Below are 22,042 nucleotides of genomic sequence, written 5' to 3' on the forward strand. Positions count from 1 at the left end.
TCTCCTTGCAAAGAGTAACTGTCCCTTGAACCATAGCTCTGTGCTGCTTGCTGATTTTTCTTAGTAGTTTCGCCAGGTTCATCGAACACAATATTGGTGCGGCAACTCACAGTGCATATCTTCTTTTATCTCTTGCATTTATGAGATTCTTAGGCATTGTGTGTAGTCAGGAGGACATTAGGATTGATGCCATTCTTAGCCTTCATAAACTGTTTGCTTTGGCCATTTGTTCCTATTGTCTGTATTTCTGCGGTAACATGTGGCGTATTCCTAGGTGGTTGAAGAGTCTGTCTGTCTTCACCTCTCACACATGGGTGTGCCAGTTTACACTCATGCTTTTGTTAGTAGTAGACTAGAGTCCGCTTGCTCCGAATTCCTAACCACATTTGCTGTGTCACACTCTAGGCATTTGTATCTTGTGGCTTTTAATTACTATTTACCAGATGACTGAAGAAGCATCGAGTGCCTTTGCATGTTTTTCCGTTTGAGTTTTCTCTTTGGTTCAAGGCCTATTTAGGCATATTGTTCTTTTTTCCTTTAGGTGGCCTGTCTGGCTGATTTGAACATTTCATATGTTTTCTTCCATTCTGTGAAGTATTGTTTTATTCTGTTCCTGGTATTTTACTGTGTAAACTTGTGGGTACACAAGGAGGCCAGATGAGCCGGGCGGTGGTGGCGCACACCTTTAATCCCAGCACTCGGGAGGCAGAGGCAGGCGGATCGCTGTGAGTTTGAGGCCAGCCTGGTCTACAAAGCGAGTCTAGCACAGCCAAGGCCACAAAGAGAAACCCTGTCTTGGAAAAAGTAAAAAACAAACAAAGAAAACAAAAGACAAGGAAGTCAGACGGTGCTGCATTCCTTGGGGCTGGAGTTACAGGTGTGGGTACTGGGATTCCCAGGATTGAGCATCAAGTGAGTCATCACTCCAGCCTTGGCTTAATACCTATTACTTCAGCTTTTAACTATTGTTGCTTAAACTCAACTAAGATGGGGAGCCACCAATTTATTCCTTCTTGTTAACTGTTCTTGCTTATCAGATAACTGCCTTCTGCAATTACCCTTAGTTTAGCTCTGTGTGCTCAAACTTACAGGAACTCCTCATATTTGCTTGTGACCTTTTCTTGTGCTTCATGTCTGCTATGAGGTTATTTTTATATTTTGTCCTTTTAGTAGAGTTTTAGTGTGCAGAAAATGTGAGTGATTCAATCTGCCATTATGAATTTACAGTTCTAGTTTAGTATAGCACAGTTGCTGGTCATCATTGAATTTAATTAGACAGTACATGGTTTGGAATTCTGTTCTGTTACTTAATATTTGAGTTTTTTTTTTTTTTTGTTGTTTTTTTTTGTTTTTTTGTTTTTTGAGACAGGGTTTCTCTGTTTAGCCTTGGCTGTCCTGGACTCGCTTTGTAGACCAGGCTGGGCTCGAACTCACAGCTGTCCGCCTGCCTCTGCCTCCCGAGTGCTGGGATTAAAGGCGTGCGCCACCACGCCCGGCTTTTTTTTGGTTTTTCGAGACAGGGCTTTTCTGTGTAACTTTGGCTGTCCTGGAACTCTGTAGACCAGGCTGGCCTTGAACTCACAAAGATCTGCCTGTCCCTGTCTCCTGAGTGCATGGGGCCACATAATAGTCAATCACATAACATACACATACTCACATGCAAGCAAGCAAGCGCACACACACACACACACACACACACACACACACTAAAAACATGGGAAGTAGAGGCAGGTAGATCTCTGAGTTTGAGATTCGGTTATGATGGTCTACATAGCAAGTTCCAAGCCAGCCAGGGCTATATAGTGACACCCTGTTTCAAATAACTAACTAAATAAATTAAAATGGCGCAGGCCTTTAATCCCAGCACTCGGGAGGCAGAGGCAGGTGGATCGCTGTGAGTTCGAGGCCAGCCTGGTCTACAAAGCGAGTCCAGGACAGCCAAGGCTACACAGAGAAACCCTGTCTCAAAAAACAAAAACAAAAACAAAAACAAAAAAACAAAAAAAAAATTAAAATTTGAATATTTAAAAGTTGTTTAAAAATAGGGGCTGGAGAGATGGCTCAGCGGTTAAGAGCACTGACTGCTCTTCCAGAGGTCCTGAGTTCAATTCCCAGCAACCACATGGTGGCTCACAACCATCTATAATGTGATCTGATGCATACTTTATACATAATAAATAAATCTTTTTTAAAAAAGTTGTTTAAAAATAAAACGAAGTGGCTACTTCTGGAATGGTATAAGGAGTTTTAGCAAAATGGTATTCCAACTGTACCAAAGAGCTAGGCTGTTGCTTCCTGGCAGATAGAGTGCTTGCATGGCATGTGGGAGGCCTTGGGTTTGGTTCCCAGCAAAGTTGCTTCTCTGTGTAGTTACACGGAAGTAGAAAACCTATTATGTAACCTTTTCCCTCTCAATGTTGATTTATGGTTTTGTTTTAGTTATATTATTTATAAATTTAATGATTAGAGGATTTATTTAAATCCTCAAATAGTGTGCTAGTTAGTTTTATGCCAACTTGACACAAGATAGAATCATTTTGGAAGAGGGACCTCAGCTGAGAATGTTCCTGACCAGATTGGCCTGTGGGCAAGCCTGTGGTTCATTTTCTTGATTGATTGATGTGGGTAAGACCCAGGTCACAGTAGGATGAGAAAGCCAGGAGGAGCAAAGGCGGCAAACACTCCTTCTGTTCTCTGCATCAGCTCTTACCTCCAGGTTCCTGACTTTGATGATAGAGTGTGATGTGGAACTGTAAGATGAGCCCTTTCTTTCCTCCCCATGCTGCTTTAGTCATGGTGTTTCATCACAGCCACAGAAACCCTACCTCAGACAAGTAGATTCTAAACTTCCCTCCCAGCCGGGCGTGATGGCGCACGCCTTTAATCTCAGCACTCGGGAGGCAGAGGCAGGTGGATCTCTCTGTGAGTTCAAGGCCAGCCTGGTCTACAAAGTGAGTCCAGGACAGCCAAGGCTACACAGGGAACCCTGTCTCAATAAAACAAAAAACAATAAATAAATAAATAAATAAATAAATAAATAGACTTCTCTCCCTCCCTTCCTCCCTTTAATTCTGTACTAGAAGTTGAATCTAGGACCTCGAGACTACCAGGCAGGCGCTCTGCTCTTGAGCGACTTCTCCAGCTCAAGATGTTTTTCTTGAACTTTTTGCTGTACAAATTCAAATGTTAACATGCTTATTTAAGATATGTTGCTTTTTATATTCTGATAACTGTGCTAATGTGTACACCTGGAGAAGTAAAATATAAAATGTTTTCTTTCTTATTACAGCAGACTGGCCAAAGACTATGACAGGTCTTCCCAGCACGTCCGGGACGACTGCCAGTGTGGTGATCATACGGGGCATGAAGATGTATGTAGCTCATGTAGGTGACTCTGGCGTGGTCCTTGGAATTCAGGACGACCCAAAGGATGATTTTGTCAGAGCTGTGGAAGTGACGCAAGACCACAAGCCAGAGCTTCCCAAGGAAAGAGAGAGAATCGAGGGACTTGGTGGGAGGTAAGCATTTGTTTTGTCTTTCTTATGTAGGCTCTGTTTAGCTATCTGTGTCTACTGTCTTTTGTCTGTCTACATCTCCCCTCAACTAGTCCCTTTTAATTGAGAGAAGGCTTTGTTGTGTAGGCCAGCCTGGCATGAAACTCACTGCCTAGCCACACTGGTCTACAATTTGTAATCCTTTGCTTTAGTCTTCTCAGGGCTGTGTGTATACAGCATCCTGCCTCCCTCTCTCTTTTTCTGAGACAGATTTTTTTTTTGTTGTTGTTGTTGGAGACAGGGTTTCTCTGTGTAGCCCTGATTGTCCTGGACTCGCTTTGTAGACCAGGCTGGCTTCGAACTCACAGTGATCTGCCTGCCTCTGCCTCCCGAGTGCTGGGATTAAAGGCCTATGCCACCATGCCCGGCCCTGAGACAGAAATTTTATTTGGGCAAGCCTGACCTGGAATTCCCGATCTTCCTGCCTCTTCCTCCCATGTGCTTTGCTGGGATTATAGGCATGAGACAGGCACCAATGCTTGGCTTTCCTTCTTCTTTTTAAAAGCAGTTAATTTCCAATTATTATGAATTTTCATTTGCTTGTTATAAAAACCCCTATATATTCCTTTTTACCTTATTTTTTTGAATTATTTTATTTCTGAAAATGGCTCTAAAGGAGAAGTACTATCTCAAGTAACAATTGGTAGAATTTTATTGTAAGCCTCAAATAAATACTGACATGGCCTTTAGAATCTGGACAGAGCAGAACAGTGAGTCTAGGCCATGTGCCTCACTGATACTATTTTTATAGTTTATTTTTATTTTAGTCCTGGATTTTTAGAAAAGTGCTCTCCTTTTTAAGTCTTTTGGGGCTTGTATGTAAGTACAGTGAGATAAAACACTGAGTGACAGGAATGGCATTGTTTTCCAGTTTTGCAGGTCTCTGCATAGTTTAGTAGGTGACAGCTAGTTTCTCATATCTCCTGTCTTTAATCGCTCGTGGAATGTCACCCTGGTTGTAGTAGCTGGGCACACAAGCATTTTAACATAATTGTTATATTTTTGAGGCACCATGTAGACCAGGTTAGCTTCCTACTTCTGCCTTCCAAGTACTTGATTAAAGTATATGCCACTGAGTCTAGGCAAGGTTAACTTTATTACCTGGGAAGTAGTTTTATTGTGCATTACCAGCCATGAGGGTGTGTACTTGTCAGTTTGAAGCCATCTTGGGCCATATAGCAAGTTCCAGGCTAGCCTGAGCTCCATAATAGAGATACTTTAAAAAAACACAACAAAACAAAAAATCACCTGTGCTCTCTGCCTGTTTAGTCCCCACTCCCTTACCCTTGGTAACCACGATGTGTTCTCTGTCATAGTTTTGCTTTTTCCAGACTATTGTATGGTTAGAACTTGCAGAATCCCCCGTACAAGCTTACGCAGTACATGAGTTCCTCATGTAACCACTTACACCTGGGGCTCTGTAGCACAGCCGGTCATCCCACTGCTGAGACACTGCTGTCACACACGGCAGGGTGTCTCAGGGTGAAAACAGCTGACCTGCACACTTGCCCAGAAAGCGTTGGCATTTCCTGAGCAATCACCAGACTACATTTTGAGAGACACTTTTCTAATGGGTACATGGCTTCACCTTCTAGATTTTAATCTAAAATTAGAATTTAAAAAAAAAAAAAAACAAACAAAGACAAACTAATCAATGTAGTAGGGACATGGGTCAGTTTTTCCATATGGCAGCAGGAACTGCTTGGACAGTTCCATGCCTCTTATTGATTAGGAGGCTGACCAACTGAGTTTGTCTTCTCCTTGTACTTTTTCTGGTTAAGATAAGCTTTATCTGGCTAGACTCTACATTTCTGTTTGCAAACACAGCCGTGGCTTCCAACAGTGTGCAGCTGAACTTGTATACAGACCAGATAGTTACTGTGTTCCAGCATTCTAAAAGGGTAAACCAAGACTGTCATGAGTTATAGCCAGCTTAAGTTACATAGTAAGTTTTAGGTGGGCCTGAATTACAGAGTGAGACCCGGTCTTAAACAAACCCCATTTATCTGAAGGAGACTGTGTGGCCTTGTTTATTGAAAATTTAGCTATTAAGCCAGATGTGGTGGCATGTGCCTGTAATCCCAGCATTTGAGAGCACGGACAGGGAGATTGCTGCAGGCTGGAGGCCAACCTTGTCTACAAAAGCAAGTTCCCAGCCAGCCAAGGTCACATAGCAATACCCTGTGTCAAAAAAAGTTCCTGAGTTGTCATTTTGGTGGCTACAAAAGGTCTGGGAATGCTAAGGTTTGCTGTCAAGATTTCCTTTGTCCTTGAAGTTGTTGTCTTGGGTACTTTTATTATTTTTGTTCTATAACCTGCAATCTTAAATGAATCTGTTTACAGGCTATAGTCTATTTAATCCTATGAGAGATAGTTGTACACATACTTGAGTTTCCCCATGGTTGTTTGCCTTTCATTTACTAGTGTGACACCTCTCTCTCTCTCTCTCTCTCTCTCTCTCTCCTCTCTCCGCTCGGTCTGCTCTCTCATCTCTCCTCGCCCTCCTCTCTCCTCGCCCCGCCCTCTTTCTCTCCCGCACGTCTCTCCATTCGCCCTCTCGCTCCCTCTTCTCGTCCGCTCTCCGCTTTCCCTCTCTCCCTCTCATCTCCCTCTCTTCTCCCTCTCTCCTCTCTCCTCTCCTCCCGTCTCTTCCCTCGCTGCTCTCGCCTCCCTCTCTCTCCCATGCTCCCTCTCCCTCTCTCTCCTCCCTGCACCTCTCGCTCTCCGTCTCCTCTCCCTCCTCTCCTCATCCACCTTCCACGTCTCTCACTCTCCCTCTCTCCTCTCCTGCTCTCCACTCTCTCCCTCTACTCCTCATCCGCTCTCTCGCCTCTCTCCTCCTCCTGCACCTCTCTCCCTCTCCGCTCCTCTCTCTCCTCTCTCTCCCCGCCTCTCTCCCCCGCCTCTCCCCTCTCTCTCTCTCATCCTCCTCCTCTCCCTCTCTCGTCTCTCTCTCCCGCTCCCAGACTCTCTCGCTCTCTCTCGACCCCGCTCCTCTTTCTCCCTTTCACTCTCTCACTCCCGTCTCCCTTCCTCATCCTCCCCTCCCCCGCTCCTCCTCTCCTCTCCCATCAGATCCGTCCCGCTCTCTCCATCTCTCTTTCGCCTCTCTCTCCCTCCTCTCTCCTCCCCTGCTCTCTCATCTCCCCTCCCTCTCTCTCCTCTGCCCTCTTCCCTCCCTCTCCCTCCTCCTCCTCGCCTCTCACCTCTCCTCTCGCCTCCCTCTCCCTCTCTCTCTCCGGTCCCCCTCTCTCCCCTCCCTCTTTCTCTCCGCTCTCCCGCGGTCCTTTCCCTCTCTCCGCCTCTCACGCTCTCTCTCCCTCTCCGCTCTCTCCTCTCTCCGCTCTCTCTCTCACCTCTCCCCCCCCGCATCTCGTCTCTCCCCTCTCCCCTCCATCCGATCCCTCTCTCTCTCGTCCCATCCTCTCTTCCTGCTCTCTCCCTCTTCCCTCTCTCTTTCTCTCCCCCCCCTCCTGCGCGGCCTCCTCCACTCTCCCTCTTCTCTCCAGCTCCGCCCAGTCTCTCTCTCTCTCCCTCTCCTTCTCTCCTCCCTCGTCACTCTCCGTCTCCCCTCCTTCGTCTCCCTCCCCCTCTCTCTCTCGCCTCCCTCATCTCCTCGCCTCTTCGTCTCCGCCCCTCTCCTGCTCTCTCTCTTCCTCCCTCTCTCTCGCTCTCTCCCTCATCCCTCTCTCTCATCCCTCTCATCTCCCTCTCTCGCTCTCTCCCCTCACTTCCCTCTCTCTCTCTCCTCCCGTGCTCGCCTCCCTTTCCTTTCTCTCCCTCTCCTCCGCTTCCCCTCTCTTCCCCTCTCTCTCCTCTTCCTCTCTATCCCTCGTCCCTCTCCCAGTCCCTCCTCTCTCCCCTCTCGTCCCTCTCTCTCTCTCAATCATCCACTCCCGCTCATCCCTCCCTCTCCCTCCTCTCTGTCTCCCTCCGCTCCCCCGGCGCTCTCCCTCTTCTCCTCTCTCCCCTCTCCCCGCCGGCTCACCCCTCCCCCCCCGCTCTCTCCCTCCGCTCTTCTCTCTCTCTCGCTCCCTCTCCGCTCTCTTTCTCTCCCGCCGCGCCCTCTCTCCATCCCTCTCTCCTCCTCTCTCCCCCCTCTCGATCTCCCCTCCGCTCTCTCTCTCCCCCGTGCCCCCTCCACTCTCCCTCCTCTTTCCCTCTTTCCCTCTCCCTCCGCCACTCCCTCCCTCGCTCCCTCGTCTCGCCGCCCTCTCCCCTCTCTCCCTTCTCTCACGTCACTCCATCCCGTCTCCCTCTCGTCCCTCGCTCTCCACCCTCATCTCTCCTCGCTTCTCTTCCCTGCCCTCCCTCTCCCTCTCTCTCCCCCCCCCCCATCTCGCTCTCTCTCCTCCCCTCCCTCTCTCTCCTCCCCTCCCTCTCCCTCTCTCTCCATCTCTCCTCCTCTCTCTCTTCCTCTTTCCCTCCCCCCCTCTCTCTCCCCTCTCACCTCCTTCTCTCCCTTCCTCTCTCTCCCTCCCTCTCTCTCCCTCTCCCTCTCTCTCTCCCTCTTCCTCTCTCCCCCCTCTCTCTCCCTCTCTCTCTCTCTCTCTGTGCGTTACTTGAGATTTAATTGATAGTCTCATGCATGCTGAGTTGTATCCCCAGTTCCCCATAATCTTTTACTTTTTTTTTTGAGACAGGATCTCACTATGTAGCTCAGACTATAGACCAGATTGGCCTCAATCTCAGCTTGTCTGTCTCTGCTTTTAAACCACCATATCTGGCTACCATAATCTTAAATTGAGGAATTATTTTATTTTTTTGGCTTTCAGGAGATCAGACCCAGGTCCTTGTACCTACTAAGCAAATCTGCCATTTTCTTGGGTCACTAGTCTTTTACTCTACATTTTTTAATATGGTGGGCCTGATCTTTTCTCAGTTTTTCAAAAGATTTTATTTATTTATATGAGTGTTCTATCTGCTTGTACACCTGCATGCCAGAGGACGCCATTAAAGGGTATAGGAAGTTGTGAGCCACCATGTGGTTGCTGGAAATTGAACTCAAAACCTCTGGAAGAGCAAACATATATATATATTTTTAATTAAAAATTATTTTATTTTTATTTTTCCAAAACAGGGTTTCTCTGTGTAGCCCTGGCTGTCTTAGAACTCGTTAGGATGAAAGGTGTGCACCACCACTGCCCAGCTTGCTTCCTTGCTTGCTTGCTTGATTTATTTATTTATTTTTGAAACAAGATTTCTCTGTGTAGCCTTGGCTGTCCTAGACTCACTTTGTAGACCAGGCAGGCTAGCCTGGAACTCACAGAGATCTGTCTGCCTCTGCTTCCCATTGCTGGCATTACAGGTGTGTGACACTGAGCTGGCTTTATTATTTTTTTTTAAAGAAAATATTTTTCTTGACCCCCCCCCCTTTTTTTTAAAGATTTATTTATTATGTATACAATGTTCTGCTTGCATGTGTGCCTGTATGCCAGAAGAGGGCACCAGATCTCATTATAGATGGTTGTGGCCACTATGTGGTTGCTGGGAATTGAACTCAGAACCTCTGGAAGAGCAGACAGTGCGCTTAACCTCTAAGCCATCTCTCCTGCCCCATTATTTTCTTATTTACACTTTAACTTGATTATTTAGAGTTATATTTTATTTGTTTTTTCTTTTATCTTTAATAGCATCTAAAAAGAGTTTATGTTTTTTTGCCTTTTCACTTAAAAATACCATCTGGACAGTTGGACACATGCTTATTGCCATTTGGGAGCAGGTGTCCTTATGCAAAATTTGAGCCATTTTATGATAAGTTATTTCCTGTCTTCCCTCCATCCCAACCTGGGCAGTTGGCCAGCACTCTTGTTTTTGCAGCCTTCTGTTGATGCGCAGTCAGCTCTGCATGTCAGGCTGTTCCTTTCTATTTGCCTTTTAATACAGGACAACAGCAGGGTGTGCAGGAAAAGCAGTGTCTTATAACATTGTTTTGGTTTTAGGCTTTTTTTCTCTTTTTTCCCCCTTAAACAGTACCATTATTTGTCTTGTTTCTCATATGCACAAAGATCGTAATATCCTTGTCAATGAAATATCAAGGAAACTCTCAGTACATTTGTATTGGAGAGAGCTACTGGAACTGCTTCTGTCCCGAGGCTCACCGTGTCAGGTGTGGTCTTTTAGAGAGAACACAGGCTTTAAGTAAGCTTGAAGGCAGCATGTTGGCATCCATTCGTGCTGCTTGTCTTCTGCGCCATGTTCTTGTGAACGGCCAGTTCAGTTCATTCTCCGCTGTTTGAATTTCAGCGTTGAAGAAGCAGAAGAGAAGACTGCCTTTGGTCTTCTAACTCTTCTTGTTTTTAGAACTGAAAGTTGAACTTACTCCACAAAAGCATGGTGGAATTTTGGAATTCTGCCCTAAATTGACATTTCCAGCTTTATATTGACATTTCTGGTTATTTTGTTCTTGTTTCAATCTTTTTGTTTCTTTCTTTGTTTTTCAAGGCAGGGTTTTTTGTCTAGCCTTGACTCTCCTGAACTTGCTTTGTAGACCAGCCTGGCCTTGAACTCACAGAGATCTACCTTCCTCTGCTGGGATTACAGGCACGTGTCACCGTGCCTGGCACTTCTGTCACTATATCAGTGGTGACCAGTGGCCAGCACTGCTTAAGTTTAAAAGAACTGCTTAAGTTTAAAAGACTGTTTAAGTTTAAAAGAAATTAAGCTGTAGAATCAGTTTTTTCATTTCCTTACAGTGTTGACAGCTTTGTGCTTCGTGTAGGACTGTGCAGAGTGAACATTTCCCGCTGTAGCTCAGGTCTCTTGGCTTGGCCTTCTTTTTTTTTTTTTTTTTGTTGCTCGTGCTTTTTAGGTGAGGTTGTCTTCAACTTAACTTACTTCCTTTGAGTCTTTTGGTTTTTCGAGATAGGGTTTCTCTGTGTAGCCTTGGCTGTCCCAGACTCCCTTTGTAGACCAGGCTGGCCTCGAACTCACAGGGATCCACTTGCCTCTGCCTCCCAAGTACTGGGATTAAAGGCATGCGCCCCACACCTGGCCTTCCTTTGGCTCTTGTATGGGAGAGTATGCAGTCTGGAGAGTGTGGAGGAGGTCAGAGACGGCTAGGGCATTAGTCCCCGCCTTCCACCATGTTTGAGACAGGGTTTCTTTGCTGTTTTTCTGCTGAATACACTATGCTAGGTGACCAGAAAGCTTCGAAGGACTCTCCTGTTTGTATCCTCTATCTCCTTCTATGAGTGCTGGGATCACAGACGCCCCTGCATTTAGGCCTGGCTTTCACATGAGTCCTGGAGATCTGAGTTCAGGTTAACAGGCTTGCACAGTCAAGTACTAAAACACATTCTCCTGCCACTACTATATATCCTTTCTTCAGGCCTTTCTTCTTTTTTCCCCGTTTCTGCTGAACCTAAGGTCTCATGTATGCTGGCCAAGAGCTCTGCAACAAAGTTGTATCCCTAATCTAGGTTTGTAGGTTGTGAAGCCAATTGGTTCTCAGTATAGATAGAGTCAGTGCTCATTTGGTTTAGGGGCATAGAGCCATGCTGTTCAAAGTCACTACAGCAAACTAATAAAGGGACACGTGCACCACGTGTCAGATTTCTTGTTAGTAGTGAGACTAGCTGGCAAATCTGTATGTTGGGCCAGAGGCTCTGTTTACTTCCCTGCAATGGGATGGGGAAAGTCAGCACATCAAATGGTTTGCACATCTTCTGTCAGCTTTTAACTCTTCAGTACTGTGTGTGTGTGGGCATGCATAAAGGTAAGCGAACACCTGGCAGGAACCAGCCCTTTCCTTCTAATATATGGGCCTTGTGGATTGAACTTAGGTTGTCGGGCTTGGCAGCAAGCACTTTTACCTCCAGAGCCATCTTGCTGGCTCCTCCCTTGATTATATTTGCATATGGGCTTCTCATTATGTTGTCCAGGTGACTTCAAATTCCATGATCTTCACACCCAGTCTCCTTAGTAGGTGGGGTTATAGGCACCCACACCACCACACCTCGGGAACTGGTTCGTTCTCCTGGCGTTTGATATGATCTCTCACTTTGGCCTGGTCTTCTGGCTTGGCTGAATGGACAGCGAGCGCACGGGTTCTCCTGTCTGCCTCTGCAGCACTGCATTCATTGTAACCATGTGCCAGCGTGCCTAGCTTTTATTTGGCTCCTATGGTTAGAACTCAAGTTTTCTTGTTTTTATGGCAAGCGCTTTTAGACTCAGCTATCTCTCTAGCTGCTCTATTGACTTTTTTTTAAATCAGAGAAACTGTGTGTGTGTGTGTGTGTGTGTGTGTGTGTGTGTGTGTGTGTGTGTGTATCAGTGTGAGGGCATGAATAGAGAAACCATGATTAACTTGAAATAAGGGTCAGTTTTCTTTTAGGTAAATCTCATGTAGTCACACCAAGCACAGAATGAGCAGCCATCTCTAGTATACTTTAATTTTTTCCAAATAATTAACCAATCTTATAAAAGATTTAGGTAACCTGAGGTGACTAACTCCTTTATATACTTATTAAAGATTTTTATTGCTTATTTGGCAAAGCTGTAGGAGGATTTTTCCTACCCAGAAATGTATCTATAAAGCTGTTCTGTTTTCCAGGTCTAGTTTCCTACTTTAAATTACAGAAACATCTAACTAGGCAGGTGTTGAACCTTTTGCCACAACCTCCCAAGGGATGACAGGACTGAGTCACCGTGCCCAGCTCCTATCAATCTTCAAACCGGAGCCATTGCAGTTGACATTCTTGTTTCCTTCATTCCCCAAAGAAACTGGAAAACCCTTTATGTTTATCTTGTGTAAATGCTATCCATTTGTCGAGCCTCTTTTTCACCTTTCTTAGTATTTGAGTCTTGTCCTGTGCTTTTCTTTGGTCTCTTCATTTTCATGTTATTTGCAGTTGGTTCTGTTTGGCCTATTCCAGTCAAATGTAAATCATACCCTGTTTTGTCTGTCTTTTTATAGCAAGAACCTTGGCCTGTTATATCTTTGTACTTGAACACATGTCATTATTTTGTGATAATATGATCTCATTTTATTAATTCCTAATGTATCAGGCTTAGTTATATTTTAATCATTTAGACTACTTACAAACTGTATTCACTTTTTAGTGTGATGAACAAGTCTGGAGTAAATCGTGTAGTTTGGAAAAGACCTCGGCTCACTCACAGCGGACCTGTTAGAAGGAGTACAGTCATTGACCAGATTCCGTTTCTGGCCGTAGCAAGAGCACTTGGTAAGATGGACTTGTATTTGGTGGATTCATGTTATGTTTTTCTGTACTGTAGACTAGAAGCCTAAGGCCTTACATGGTAAGATTAGAGATGATGAAACTGTATGAAAATATCTTAAATGGGAGGGAAGAGTTAAAGTATCTCAGCACCAGTTGTTCTTTGTTAATGGTTTATGTTTAAGGTCTTGTTAATTTTCATCGATATGTAAGGATAGTTAGAGATCTGTGTGTCTGTCAACACTCACATGCATACATACCTGCATGTCTGTCCAGCTTAATGCTGTGATTAAAACCATTTTTCAATAATCTTGCTTATCTCAGCCCGTAGTATACCCCCCCCCAACTCACCCCAGGTTTTTCAAGACAGGGTTTCTCTGTGTAGCCCTGGCTGTTCTGGACTCATTTTGTAGACCAGGCTGGCCTCACAGTGATTCACCTGCCTCTGCCTCCAGAGTGCTGGAGCCCTTAGTATTCTTAAGCCTCAGAGGCTTTTGTTTTTTTTTCCCCCCTCCATTGTTGATGCCAAAATAAATATAGTTTCTTCTCAGTCTTTTGGTTTTAGAATGAAGAATAGATTTTGTTTTTGTTTTTACCGCCCAGCAAGACTAGAATTTTTTGTTTTGTTTTGCTTTGTTTTTATTTTACTTATTTATTTTTCAACAGAGTAAACTGTTGATAGTAGAAGGGACTCCATGAGAGAAATATCCTTGTTTTGTTTTATTTATTTATTTTTGGTTTTTTGAGACAGGGTTTCTCTGTGTAGCCCTAGCTGTCCTGGACTCACTTTGTAGACCAGGCTGTTCTAGAACTCACAGCAATCCACCTGCCTCTGCCTCCCAAGTGCTGGGATTAAAGGCGTGCACCACCACCGCCCAGCCAGAGGTAATTTTTCTAAAGAAAAGTCTTAAAAAAAAAAAAAAGAAAAGTCTTGGAGGTGGAGAGAAGGCTCGGCAGTTAAAAACATTGGCTGCTCTTCTACAGACCCTATTTCAGTGTCGAGCACCCACATGACAGCTTACAGCTGTATATAGCTCCAGTTCAAGGGGTCTGGAACTGCTTATAGACATACATGCAGGCAATACACCAATGCACATAAAATAAAAATACATTTAAAGAAAAGAAAAAGAAAATTCTGTGAGAGTTTTGAAACCAGTTTGTTTTCACTAAGTAGATCTCTGGGTCCCCTGACTCCAGGTGTTTTGGGAGCCTTGTCTATCTGTGTAACGCAGATAGACTGCTGTCATGGAATAGCGCTAAGCAGTTGGGGAGTAGTAGGCAATGAAGAGGTAAAATGCAGTGACTTTAAATTAGGAAATCCCTTGAAAGAAAGAAACGGTGCCAGAAAAAAATTAGAAAGGAAAAATACTTTGTGTGGCAGAAATGCCCCTTTTAGGTAGTATTGTGTTACCTGCATCTTGAAAGTGGAGAATGGGTTGTTTTGTGAAAAATACTTCAGGCATGGGTCATACAGTAGTCAGGATGCAGTGCTAGAATTGGCATGGGCATGTGGTCGGTTGCTAGAGTACCTGCCTAGCATACACAAAGCCATGGCTCCATCCCTGTACTGAATAAACTAGGTGTTAGGTGCACACGTGGATAATCCCAGGACTTGGGAGGTGGACAGAGGAATAGGAAATTCAACGTCATCTTCAACTACATGATGACTCTGGTTAGAGCAAGACACTCTGTCTCAAAATGAGAAAAAGAGCCAGACAGCCAGTGGTGGCGCACGCCTTTAATCCTAGCACTCAGGAGGCAGAGGCAGGTGGATCTCTGTGAGTTCGAAGCCAGCCTGGTCTACAGGTCTTTATGCTGGATAATAAAAATTAAACTATAGGAGATATGTTAATGCCTTCCAATGTGCAATGTATTTTTTTCTTTTGTTTTTCAAGACAGGGTTTCTCTGTTATCTTGGCCATTCTGGACTTGCTTTGTAAACCAGGCTGGCCTCGAACTCACAGCGATCCTTCTGCCTCTGCCTCCCAAGTGCTGGGATTAAAGGTGTGCACCACCACACCCAGCTTGTGCAGTGTACTGAGAAGGACATAATATGCTTCATGTAGTGGTCTGTCCAAGAATGGGTGAGCTCAGTCTAGATTAAAGGAGGCTAGAGAAATGTTACAGGTTGAGTGAAGTGACTAATGCTTTTAATTTGAGGAGGCAGGGGTAGGTTAGGTAGATCTATGAGGTCAAGGCCAGCCTGGTTTACATAGAGCTTCATGTTGGCTGGTACTACCTAGTGAAACCCTGCCTTGATAAACAATAAGGAAACAAACAAATGTTAGCCAGGCGTGGTGGCACATGTCTTTAATTCTAGCACTTGGGAGGCAGAGGCAGGTGGATCTCTGTGAGTTTGAAGCCAGCCTGGTCTACAAAGTGAGTCCAGGGCAGCCAAGGCTGCAAAGAAACCCTGTCTCCAAAAAAAAAAAAAAAAAAAAAAAAAAAAAGTTACAGGTAAATGCTATCTCGAGCATAGTGTTGTGGCTCATGCTATAATCCCAACATTCAGAAAGCAGAGTGGGGAGGGTTCTTCAGGTTTGAGGCTAGCATGGTCAGTGAGGTGTTAGCTAGAACTACATAATGAGATTCTGTCTCCAAAAACCAAAAACCAGGCCGAGGAAATGTCTTAGTAAAGCCATTTTCTGCATTTTCAGCAAAGTTAAAGGTGCTTTCGCCAGACCTAACAACCTGAGTTTCATCTCTGGGTCCCACCTTGTTAGAGAGAGAACCACTTCCTCAGATTGTCCTCAGATCTCCTTGTGCGTCCTTTGGCACATGTACACCCCTCCCCCATGAGTGCCCATGCACCCAAGTTTAAAAAAAATGGAAAAAGTGTTAAAAGACAACTAACAGTTGACTTATATATGAAAATGTTCGACTTCACTAGTTCAGAGAAATGCTAATCAAAACTGCATTGAGATCTCGTTTTCTTATAGAAAATAGCAAACACAGGTGAGGATGTGGATTTAACAAGTAGGAAAATGCACTGGTGTGTGGCCCACTGAATTTCATCAGAAGTGTTTGCATGAGCATGGGTACGTGCTACTTACGGCAGTGTGCACAGCGTCCCAGCAGCCGTGTCGCTGAGAAACATCTCGTTCCCAGCAATCTTCAACTGCCATGGAGCCTCAGAGAGGGCTGTGGTGTTGTATCCTTTTTTCTAGACAGATTTTTCTGTGTAGTCTTGGCTGTCATAGAACTCACTCTTGTAGACCAGGCTGGCCTTAAACTCAGAGATCTGCCTGCCTCTGCCTCCCAAGTGGTGGGATTACAGGAACATACCACCCCCTGGCATTGTGCCCCGTTTTGACATTTGTTTTGAGGCAGGGTCTCACTGTGTAGCTTAGTCTAGCCTCCACTGTGTTGTTTAGCTTCTGTTTCTGAGTACTGAGATTAGAGGTGTGAGCTTCTAAGCCCAGGCACATCTGCAACTTTTTGTTCCTTTGTTTTTTGAAACAGTGTCTTGCTCTGTAGCCCTAGAAACCTTAGCAAGGACTTTGAATAGTTCTCAACCTCCCTAATGCTGCGACGCTTTAATACAGTTCCTCATGTTCTGGTGACCCCAACTATACAGTTATTTTTGTTACTATTTCATAACTGTAATTTTTCTACTGTTGTAAATCGTATTGTAAATATCTGGTATGCAAGACATCTGATTTGTGACCCCTGCAAAAAGGTGTGTTGGCCCATAGCTGCTTTACAGGTTTTTCTGGCCTTGATATTACAGTCTAGTCTGAATTACATTGGCTTGAGTTTATAGTCTAATCTTGCCTCAAATCCTCCTGCCTCATTTTTTGGGTGTGCACTAACACACCTAATTAATGTTTACTTTTTTAGTTGGTAAGTCATGAGCCATAATATAATAGAACTAAGTGTGCCTTGACCATAACAGTTTCACAGTCAGGGCGCAGGTGTGATATATACCTCTGCCCTCAGCATTTACGTAGTACATTTGAAGCCATCCCAGTGAGACTCGCCTCCAACAGTGAAAACCCCCAAATAAGGATGCATTTGGGGCCGGTTCCTTGCCTCACATGCCCGAGGCCCAAGGTTTAATCCCCCACATCTTATCCCACCACTTAGGAGGGAGTTGGGTTCTTCATGAATAGTTTGCTTTTCTTTTCAGTGCTAGAGCTCAGGGCCTTACACATAGCAGCAGGTGCTCTCCACCACTGAGCCACACCCCCGCTCTGAACAGGTACTTACAGTGCTATGTATGTGAAGTACAGCAGCTACACGGTACATGTCCTTACGAGCTAAGGAAGGAGAAAGGCAGTCATCAAGTGATCAGTTGTCTGGACTGATCTTGAATTCGCAGCCTCCTGCCCACACAGCTGTCTTTTTCATTAGGGCAGTGTGGGCAGGAGGCTGTGGATTCAAGACCAGTCTGGGCTACATAATGAAATTTTGTCTCATAAAGCAAAACAACCCTAAGGAAAAAGATGCACAGTGGTAGAACGCTTTTCTGGCATTACCTAGCTCTTGGATTGATTCTAGCACCACACGAAGAGACAGGGGTACACTGTGTACATTTACATAGTTGTATAGCCAGCACCATCCCTCTGAGATTCAAGTTTTATTTTCCCATCTTTTAAAACTGTGTGTGCTCCTATGTAGTGGATGAGAGGGTAAAGAGTAAACACACACACACACAGAGTAAGCACACAGACAGGCGTGGTGGCGCACACCTTAATCTCAGCACATGGGAGGCAGAGGCAGCCTGGTCTACAAAGTGAACATAGGACAGCCCAGCCAGGGCTCTGTGTAACAGAGAAACCCTGTCGCAAACAAACAAACAGAAAACAAAACAAAAGTAGGCACACACATGGCACCGTACTTTTGAGGAGGTTAGAGAACATCTCTCAAGGCATTCTTTCACCGTGCGGGCATCAGGCCATGTGGCGGCAGTGCTCTCACCCACCAAACTCATTTTTCTCTTCATTTCTTTTTTAATTAAAAAAATATTTGTTTGTTTGTTTTATATAGGGTCTCGTATAGTATAGGCTGTGTAGCTGAGCCGTCCCAATTCTGCCTCTACTTCCCAAGTGCTGGTATTATAGTCATTGTCTGTTCACCATGACTGGCTTCACGATTTATGTCATAAAAGGTTATTTTGATTGTAGCATTGAGACTGGTCACTGAAAGAGGTATTGGGAACGTTCATGGTAGGTCAGCCGCAGAGTTGATGGCAGTTTGGGGGAAGTTGGCAGGTGCTTTGACAGTTGTTGGTATGTGGACTTGCTAGCAGTTAGGTGCCACCACAGCAATAAAAGAGGACCATTCCCGGTGTCCTCTCAGCACCCTCTACTGATGGAAAGGAGAAGTGACCTCCTTGCACCCAAGGCTCCTTTGAGTTACAGAAAAAATATTCTGTGTTGCTATTAGGGAACTGGCTATAAGTCTGAGTCATGCCGAACTTAAAAGTTCTGACTTGAGGGATTTTTACTAATGAATTCAAAGCAAATTGAAACCCCATCTCAAATACTGTTTAGAGAACTCTCTTGAGAAGCCTGTCATCTTTGTCTTAGTTGGATACTGTCCCCTTTTAAGTGCCTCTTCTGTAATCTGCTTTTAAATGTCGTTTTTTTTTTTTTTGTTTGTTTTTTTTGTTTTTGTTTTTGAGACAGGGTTTCTCTGTGTAGCCCTTGCTGTCCTGGAACTCTCTCTGTAGACCAGGCTGGCCTTGAATTCACAGTAATCCACCTGCCTCTGCCTCCAAGTGCTGGTATTAAAGGCGTGCGCCACCACGCCTGGCTACGTTTATTTCTTTTTATTTTTATAAATTTTATGTGTACAGGTATTTTCTTTGCACATATGCACATAGGGTCTGTGCACTGTGAATGTGTGCAGTGCCCTTATGGGCCAGAAGAGGGTTTCAGATCCCATGAAACTGGTAGGGATCTGGTCACAATTGATAGTTGTGAGCTCCCATGTTGATATTGGGAATTGAATCCTAATCCTCTGGAAGAGCAGCTAGTGTGTTCTTAACTACTGAGCCATCTCTCCAACCTCTCTATTTTCTTAATGCCATTCTTAAAAAATATATACTTATTTGTGCATTTGTGTATGTGCATGCATGCCACAGCACACATACGGAGGTCAGAGGACAACCTTTGATAGTCAGTTTTCTCTTTCCAGTGTGGGTCCCAGGAATCAAACTTCAGTTGTCAGAGTTGGTATCAGTCCCCCTTAGCCATTGAACCATCTCACTGGCCCAGTGTCTATTAAATCTATATTATTCATATTAAACTTGTAAAAAAAGATTCATATATTTATTATTATGTATACAGTGCTCTGCCTGCATGTATACCTACAGGCCAGAAGGTGGAGTCAGATCACATTATAGATGGTTGTGAGCCACTGTGTGGTTGCTGGGAATTGAACTTAGGACCTCTGGAGGAGAAGTCAGTGCTCTTAACCTTTGAGCCATCTCTCCAGCCCATATTAAACTTTTTTTTTTTTTTTTTTTTTTTGAGACAGGGTTTCTCTGTGTAGCCCTGCCTGTCCTGGGCTCACTCTGTAGACCAGGCTGGCCTCCCAAGTGTTGGGATTAAAGGCGTGTGCCACTATGCCTGGCTTTAAACCTTTTTTTAATTAAGAAAGAAAAAGGTGCCTACAAAGCAAATGTAGGACAGCTAAGGTGACACAGAGAAACCCTCTCTTGAAAAACACCAAAAGAAAGAAGGAAAGCAAGCAAGCAAGAGAAAGGCATTCTCTAGAGAGGAAGTGGGTTAAGAAAAAGATAGCTATTCAAAGGCAAATGTCAACTGTGTTTTATTTGAAAATTTTACTTTAGGTGAGGTGGCCTGTGCTTCCCCCATCCCCGACCCTGACAGCGTTTCTCTGTGTTAGCCTTGGCTGTCTTGGACTCACTTTGTAGAAGACTAGGCTGTCCTCAAACTCACAGCGATCTGCCTGCTTCTGCTTCCCGAGTGCTGGGATTAAAGGCGTATGCCACTACGTCTGGCAAATTATTTATTGTGCATTCAGTGTTCTGCCTGCATGCCAGAAGATAGCACCAGATCTGATGTGTGCTTTTAATCCTTGCTCTTAGGAGGCAGAGGCATGGGGATCTCCGTACGGTTGAAGCCAGCCGTGTAAATGAATTGTGTAGAAATACATTTACTTCTCTCTGTTGGGTTTAACAGGTTTGAAAAGCTACTTGCTTGTGGTGCTGGTGTTTGAACCCAGGGTCTCATATGCTTGCAAGCACTCTACTGCTGAGCTGAGCTGTGAGCCCTTCTTAATTTCATAATGGGGTCCTGCTGAGTTGCCATGGCTGGTCCAGACTTGGAATCAATCCTCCTATCCTTCCGAATACTGGGATTATGAACGTGCACTGCTATACTTAGCTTTACTTTAATAACTTACTCGGTTTTCTTTGTGCAATGAAATTACCCATGAATAATTTCCTTCTATTCAGTTCATCTGGTCTTCAGTCACCCTGCTGGGCAGGAAGGAACCCAGTTGTAGAAGAGAAGTTGCAGTCAGGCACTGTGGTCGTTTGTTGTTGCTGTTTAAAAGATTTAATAAATATGTACTTAATTACCTCTGATTCTGGGGATCAAACTTAGGTCCTTGCACATAGTTTTTATTTAAATTTTTTTTGCTGTTGTTAAAGATTTTGTTTATTTATTATTTATACAGTACTCTGGCCCCATGTGTGCCTGCATGCCAGAAGAGGGCACCAGATCTCACTCTAGATGGTTGTGAGCCACCATGTGTTTGCTGGGAATTGAACTCAGGACCTCTGGAAAAGCAGACAGTTCTCTTAACCTCTGAGCCATCTCTCCAGCCCCTTGATTTAAATTTTTTCATTGGCATATAGATTGTACACGGCACTGGGTTACAGAAGGTCATTTTTATTTAAGTATGTCTGTACTTTGAGCATATTGTTCCCCATTGTTTCCCCTCGACAGTTTAATTTCTATTTTCATTCCATAAATACATGATCTTAAAAAAAAAAAAAACCCATGATCTTTATGTATCTGCTTAAAATCTCAGAACCCCCGATTAGAGAAAACACGGGCTATTCTGAGACTGTTTAGTTCATTTTGCAGTTTTCTTTAGCGCTGCTTTAAGGGTGAGGAAGGGTGTTTGCTGCAAATCCCCATGCTAGTTCTTCAGCATGCTGAGGGAGTTCTCCTGTCCCCACTGTGTGTGCATGGGTTCTGAATAGTCAGTGCTGCTCTGCACCTAGGGATTCTGTCCTTTTGATGTGACACTCTCATCTTGCAAGTCATACTTACCGCATCGTCTGCTACTTTCCCCCAGGTGACTTGTGGAGCTATGATTTCTTCAGTGGTAAGTTTGTGGTGTCACCTGAACCAGATACAAGTGTCCATACTCTTGACCCACAGAAGCACAAGTATATTATCCTGGGAAGTGATGGACTTTGGAATATGATTCCACCTCAAGATGCCATCTCCATGTGCCAAGACCAAGAGGAGAAAAAATACCTCATGGTGAGAAGGGTCTCAGTAGCTTGATAGTGTCTGAAGTGCTTCAGTCATGTTGTCCATGGTTGTGAATCTAGCTAAGGATGTTTATCTTGTGTCTTGCTTGTCATTCCTCCGAACAAGCCTTATACCGTTTCCAGCCACTCCTCTCCTTCTTTTTCCATATGCCTTGCAACAGAAACTACTTTTTGTTTCTTCTTTCTTTCTTTCTTTTTTTCCCCCAAGACAAGGTTTCTCTGTGTAACAGCTCTGCCTGTCCTGGAACTTGATCTGTAGTCCAGGCTGGTCTTGAACTCACGGACATCCACCTGCCTCTGCCTCCCAAGTGCTGGGATTAAAGGTGTGCGCCACCACAGCCTGGCTTACTTTTCTGTTTCTATGTACTTGCCAACTTTGGATATTCCCTATAAATATGACCATATGCCACATGACCTTTTAAATCTAGCATTCTCTTAGTATAACATGTAAAATGGTGTTTATTTTCTGGCACTGAGCATTGAATTCAGAGTTTAACATGCATTAGCCCTGAGCTATACCTCCAGCCCTTTTCACTTTACTAAGACAGTCTCCTAAATTTCTTAGGTTGTCCTAAAACTTGGACAGCCTAATCCTCCTGCCTCACCTTCCTGATAGGTAAGGCATAGTCGCATTCTATAGGCGTGCGTCATCACACACCTTCTGTTCAATCCTCAACACCTAATCTGAAAAACAAATTGATTGTATAAATATCAGTCCTATCAAACTGTGTTAAAGCTAAGAGTTGTCAAAACTTACTTTTATTACCCAGAGACTTAGTGTTTTGCAGTTACTGATTACCAGATAATAGCAAAGATAACTTGTTGGG

The 22,042-nt window shown here is 44.4% G+C and overlaps 1 protein-coding gene across 1 annotated transcript in view; it reads left to right on the forward strand.

The window, feature by feature from the left end:
* The window catches only part of Ppm1d (protein phosphatase, Mg2+/Mn2+ dependent 1D), a 49,284-nt gene that overhangs the window by 18,778 nt on the left and 8,464 nt on the right, over positions 1-22,042 (forward strand). Inside the window, 3 exon segments of the mRNA XM_051158198.1 lie at positions 3,290-3,518; positions 12,618-12,742; positions 21,014-21,204. Coding sequence (XP_051014155.1) covers positions 3,290-3,518; positions 12,618-12,742; positions 21,014-21,204 — 545 coding nt within the window.

This window comes from Acomys russatus, chromosome 16 (genome assembly GCF_903995435.1).
Source record: "Acomys russatus chromosome 16, mAcoRus1.1, whole genome shotgun sequence".
Lineage (NCBI taxonomy): Eukaryota > Metazoa > Chordata > Mammalia > Rodentia > Muridae > Acomys > Acomys russatus.